Source organism: Guillardia theta (genome assembly GCF_000315625.1).
Source record: "Guillardia theta CCMP2712 unplaced genomic scaffold GUITHscaffold_98, whole genome shotgun sequence".
In the NCBI taxonomy this organism is placed as follows: domain Eukaryota; class Cryptophyceae; order Pyrenomonadales; family Geminigeraceae; genus Guillardia; species Guillardia theta.
The window spans coordinates 175,001-180,762 of NW_005434576.1; the positions used below are offsets into that span (position 1 = coordinate 175,001).

The following is a 5,762-nucleotide window of genomic DNA, read 5'->3' on the forward strand; positions in this document are numbered from 1 at the left end:
AGCCATCACAGTCTCCCAATACATATTGACATGTGAACCAACAAAACAATAATAATGATTGCCTTTATAGACTAAACGTTTTCTTTCCTCATTGCTTGACAGCTCACCGTAGGCGCACTGGTCAAATCTATCATCACTTTGATTCAAAGGCAGCTTACGTGAGATGTTTGAAGTGAGAGAATGTCGTAGGGTTATAACCACCCCTTACAGATGTTGAGCTCCAGGAGGAGAAGGTGGAGGAGGAGGAGGAGGAGGAGGAGGAGGAGGAAGGAAAGTGATGCTCGCTCATCTTGTGGTTCTAGAGGAAACTTACCAGTAGCAGTCTCTTTGAAAGGATGTTGGGCGAAGGAAGTGACTCCAACCTAAAAAAAGGTCAAATGGACGAGGAGGACAGTCAGTTGAGTCAACCTTGAGTCCTCCCTGAAATTCGCCCCTCTTCTTTGCACGTTTCATGATGCGAATCTCCCACCACCAACGCTGAAGAGGAAATAGTGAGTAAAAGAGAAGAGAGGGGGGGAAGGGGGAGCGAGAGCGAGGGAACAAGGGGGATGGATAAGGGGAGGTGCGAGGATATTCACGATATGTGACACGGCAGAGGAAGGGAGTTAGCAGAATGAAGACGAGAGCTGCAGAACATCTTGTGACCTGAGGAACTTGCTCTGTTGAGATTGCAAACGTCTCAAACCCTTCAGTTCTCTTTATCATCGACCCGTTCTTCTCAAATTGCGGCGGCGAATTGATCTTTGCCTGCGATATTCGTCACCAGCTACTGCTCCTGCTTCTGCTCCTCCTCTTCTTCATACTGTGACTTTCACTGCTGTAGGTGCTGTTCGGATTGCTACGTTTCTATCACCATGATCTCCATCATCGTCATCTCAACATCTGACATTCATATCTCTATCATTCACATCGTCTGATATTAATATCTCTGTCATTCACATCGTCTCGATCATCACGTCTATGATAATCATCTACATCTATGACAACATTTTACGCCTCCGTCCTCGTCATGGAATTTCGTCTGTCGTGAGCTTTACCTCTTCATTCCATCTTATACATGGCCTCCATTTCGCCGTCATGAATCGCAACTTCACCTTCCTGTGCAGTTTTCAGTCGCGCGGGTCACGATAAATAATCAAACGACTTGTCGAAATGCGAGAAGAAATGTTCCCTCCAGCCTGCAGGCAAGACGTTCTTGGCAATCTGAGAAAGGGATTATCATAGCAAGAACGTCTGTTGAGATTTTGATCACCTCCTCACATTCCAGCTTCACCAACAGACGCGATCTGTTCGTCAAGAGTGCGAAGGTGTCAAAAAGAGCGCACACATGACAAGACAGGAGATTCCTCCCACACTTCTCACTTTCTCTCTGACTTTTCAATCTTTGCTTGTGATTTTGACATATTGAGCGCCTTCAGCACAGCCTTGACGAATAAATTGTCAAACGAAGAAAGAGAGGAAGAGGGGGAGAGGGAATCAGAGATGTAAAGGAGGACACAATGAGCAACGTACCGCTTTCTTCGCTTTTTCGTCAATGCCAGAGATGCAAAGTGTAGGATAATGCTCAAGAACTTCCGAGGACGATGAAGACGAAGACGAAGAGGAGCCCATACTTCTCTTGGCAATCTTTGACAATGTCAATCTCAACCTGGCGCAAGGAACAGTCTTGTACCTGTAGCATGACCTTGTCTCCTTTTATCATCTTTCCGTTCATCGTCATAGCAAAGCTAGCTGACTCGTCCTGTTGAAAAGTCTCAACAACTTTGCCACTTGTCAGGCGCTTCTCTCACCCATTCAAACTCCACGATGGCGAAATCATTGATTTTCGGAACCCTCTTCTCCACCCTCCTCTTGGATCGGATGATCCTAATGTATCGGATGGGCCCAAAAGGTGAGAAAGTCTTGGCAAGATGCCTTTTCTTCACTCTAACGGTCATGTTCAAGTCAGCAAGCACGTCAACAGATTCATCTTCGTCTTCTCACTTCTTTGACAGCCCGATGACTAGCAGATCTCCTTTCCGCGTCTGAACCTCCTCGACCGTCGTCTCGTTGGCTGGGAGAAGCTTTGGAGAGGACGTTGATTTCTGCGTGAAGGCAGTCAGGTGGAGAAGGAACGTGTGACGGTGACAATGAACTGTTGGGAAGGGAAAGAGGAATTACTATGATAAGAGCGCTGACCGAACGTGCAACGATGATGATGATGATGATGATGATGATGATGATGATGATGAGGAGGAGGAGGAGGAGGAGGAGGAGGAGGAGGAGGAGGAGGAGGTGGTGGTGGTGGTGGTGGACGAAGACGAGGACGAGGACGAGGACGAGGACGAGGACGAAGCAACATCAACAGCAGCAGGGGCAAGAGCAGGAGCAAGACAAGGCAAAGGAAGAGAGAGAAAGAGGGGGGGGGTTCAAAGAGACAAGAGATGATGGAGGTTCCAACTTACATCATGAAGTAATGCTCTCGTGTTGTTCAATTTGTTCCATTTGATTGACTTGGTCGGTGCTGAAAGAAATTAGCAAGAGAGAAAATACTCACGATCGTGATAACAATCACTAACAGCTCCTCTATCATGATTTCCATCATCAACATCGCAACCACACCAAGTTTAACAATCATAATCTTTTGAAATCATTATCTCAATGTCCATGAATACAACAACAATAAACATCATCCTCTACATCTCCATCCTCCTCGTCCTCCTCCTCCTAATCCTCCTCCTCCTCCTCCTCCTCCTCATCATCATCATCATCATCATCATTTACAACAAAACATCATCATCATCAACAACAACAGCAAGTCATCATCGTCTCACGTAAATTCAACGGACGCCATGGCTGGCGAGCTTCTTTGTCAAGGATGGATTCGAAGTAATCTGCTCCAATCCTTCCGGTGAGAGACGGGAGGTCTTCCTCTTGCCACGTCATCTGCGTGTAAGGTGAGAGGGGAAAGCCGGAAGAATGCGTGAGGGAAGGGCAAAGGCAGGAAGGAAGGGAAGAAGTCAGGAGGAGGAGGGGAGGAGGAGGAGGAGGAGCGGGGGGAGGGGGATGGTGATGGTGATGGTGATGACGACGACGACGATGATGACGAGGAGGAGGGAGGGGGAGGGGGAAGAGGAGGGGACAGGAAAGTAGGGAGATCCTGAGGCGTATCTGCAGTCGCACCTTGAGGTATATCCTCCCGTAACTCATCAGGATTCCTTCCCTTCCTCTCTTCTCGGGGCCGTTTTCCATGCCCCGTAAGACACACTGGAGTTCGCCTTTTTCCCTCTTCTGCCACAAGACGCCCTCTATCGTCTTGTTCTCGAACAGGCGACTGATGCCCTTGGAGTAGGATTGATTGACATGCTCTGGGCCCACTGAGTCTTCATCGTAGATAAGTACAGGGGCAACAATGGGGGAGGGAGGGAGCTGAAGACGGCAGAAGCAGCAGGGTCATCACATCAAGAGCAAGAAGAGGAGCAGGGGTGAGTACAGGTCCAGGAGCTAGAGAAGGAGGAGGATTGAGGAGGAGGAGGATTGAGGAGGAGGAGGAGGAGGGGGAACGGAATCTCTTTCAAGATAGGATCTCTGCAAGATAAAGCTGACGACAGCAACGGCCTGATGACTCACCGGCAGGGAAAAATCTCAATCTCACTGTCACAGGCTTCAGAGTCTTAACGTCCTCGACGTCCCGGCTCGAGATCTCCAACCCAAGGAACAGAGTTGCGCTAGACTGATACATCTGAATCAACCAGGGCCCGACCAAGAGGTTGGAATGAGACGGGAATCGAAAGATTTCCTGCTTCTCTCCGTCACGACACCTCGGAACCAAAGACACCCTCACCTTGTTCGATGATTGTTTGAGCCCTCGAGAAGGCTGTTTGCTAAGTTTCGATGAAGTCAACTTCCGCTCTTTCACCTTCTTCTTCTCTTTCTCCCTGCCCTTCGTATCGAGTCGTCTCCTCTTTGGCAGCGTCTCCGACCGGCTCTCCTCCTGGATATCGTCGCTCACCTCCACCTCTTGTGTGTGCGAAGCTGAAAAATTCTGATGATATGCATGTCATGGCGATGAAGGTGAGCAAGAGCACGTACAGATTCTCCGCGCACAGATCCTCTTCGGCCAAGCTTCTACAAACAGCATCAGACTTTGTTCACTCTTCCCCTTCCCCCTCACCGGCGGGCAGGCGGGTCCAATCATAACCTCCTCCTCCTTCTCCTCCTCCTCCTCCTTCACTTCCTCTCTGCCATCTCGGATCGACAGGTCACTCGATGTGTCCGACATGTCCCAGTCGTCCTCCTGAGACCTCACTACCTTTACTCCGCTCTCTGTCACGAGCTTCTGATCCTTCCACACCACCCTCTGCCTCGACCCTCGCTGGCCCTTCACTGTTGCCACCTTCCCGTCCCTCACTCGTTGCAGGACGTGGTCATACGCTCGCTGCGACAGAACGATCGATCTAGCTCGCGTGCTTGTTTCTTGTTTCACATCCCTTGCGCTTGTCTCATGCTCAGAACCTTCTCGGCTCTTCAGCGGTATACGACTCCTTGGGGTCTTGGACTTGCGAGCGGAGAGCAGGGAGGGAGAGACGTCCTTCATCTCGGGGGAGTGTCCCTGCAACCTCCTGCTCCTCTTCACTGTTGGTGTCTTGGGTGAGTCTATCCCTCCTCGAAGCCTCAGGCTGCATCGCAGCATGGGGTGCGCTGCTTTCAAAGGGTTGTTGCCGCATGCGTGCGGGGCGACAACCAGATCACTGTTGACCCCTGATCGTGTGAGAACCAAGAAGTTCGTGTGAACAAGGAAGAAGAGGAAGAGTCTTAGCAGACAAGATCTCTCTCGTGCAGGCATGCTCTCTCCAGCTCCAGCCCATGCACACACACCAACAACCTGTCTCAACTGCAAACCGGCTGTTTCAATCTCGGATCATGAAGAAGTCTCCGTGCTGATCGGTGAAGGTGTGGAGGGCTCAGGTCTCTGCAAGGTCTTCCACTATCTGCCTCTCATCCCTCCTCCTCCTCCTCTCCGCCCCTTCGACTCCATGCCCCCTCCCGCCTCTTTCTCGCCGCCGGCATCGAGGTATCCGGCCGCATCTCCTTTTTTATGTGTAAAAGGGTTTTCTTGAAAATTACAGCCGGGTCAAACAGCTAGCAAGATCCGGCCGGCGTCAAATGGTGGAAGTTGGAAGGGATGGAGGAGGAGGAGGAGGAGGAGGAGAGAAGAGAGACAGAAGAGAAGACTGGCATGAGAGCATGGCAAAGTCGAGCTGACTGGATGACGGTCAACTCAAGAAGGCAGGATAGGATGTGGAGGATGTGTCCTCGGAGAGTAGTTGTCGTTGCCGTGCTCCTGTTGATGTGCAGGAGCTGCTTGGCAGCGGATCTCATGAGGCAGAAGAGCATTCCTCCAGGTGATCTTGAGATGCTATATAGAGTTCGATCCTTCTGATCCCTTTCCCTCTTGCACCTTCTCTACGGACTCCCTTCCCTCCCTTGTGTACGTTTTGGCTACGTAAACGCTCCACTTCAGGATTAGACGCAGTCTGGATGGAACTGGTCCCGCTGGTTTCCTCAGCCATGTCGAGGTTAGCGACTCGGAAGGCTGCGACATGCTCTGAATCATCTCCACCAGCAAAGACACCGAGCTCGAAGTCAGGTTCGGCCTAGGAGAGTAAGTCTTTCAACTCAACGAGGAGGAGGAGGAGGAGGAGGAGGAGGAGGAGGAGGAGGAGGAGGAGGAGGAGGAGGAGGAGGAGGAGGAGGAGGAGGAGGAGGAGGAGGAGGAGGAG

At 50.9% G+C, this 5,762-nt stretch overlaps 2 protein-coding genes across 2 annotated transcripts in view; one reads left to right on the forward strand and one right to left on the reverse strand.

The window, feature by feature from the left end:
• Positions 1–1,358: 1,358 nt before the first annotated feature.
• Positions 1,359–4,825, reverse strand: GUITHDRAFT_116642 (hypothetical protein; the record flags this gene model as incomplete). The annotated part of the gene is made up of 12 exons (XM_005824150.1): positions 1,359–1,424; positions 1,513–1,626; positions 1,673–1,741; positions 1,791–1,926; positions 1,984–2,084; positions 2,445–2,503; positions 2,814–2,925; positions 3,163–3,408; positions 3,635–3,778; positions 3,824–4,024; positions 4,072–4,107; positions 4,154–4,825. The coding sequence occupies 12 exons, from the start codon at positions 4,823–4,825 to the stop codon at positions 1,359–1,361; spliced, it is 1,956 nt and encodes a 651-aa protein (XP_005824207.1).
• Positions 4,826–5,520: 695 nt separating this feature from the next.
• Positions 5,521–5,762, forward strand: part of GUITHDRAFT_116643 (hypothetical protein) — a gene marked incomplete at both ends in the record, with an annotated part of 1,650 nt that continues 1,408 nt past the window's right edge. The window contains 2 exons of the mRNA XM_005824151.1: positions 5,521–5,558; positions 5,606–5,644. Of these exons, the coding sequence (XP_005824208.1) occupies positions 5,521–5,558; positions 5,606–5,644 (77 nt within the window). The remainder of the gene's footprint in view (positions 5,559–5,605; positions 5,645–5,762) is intronic.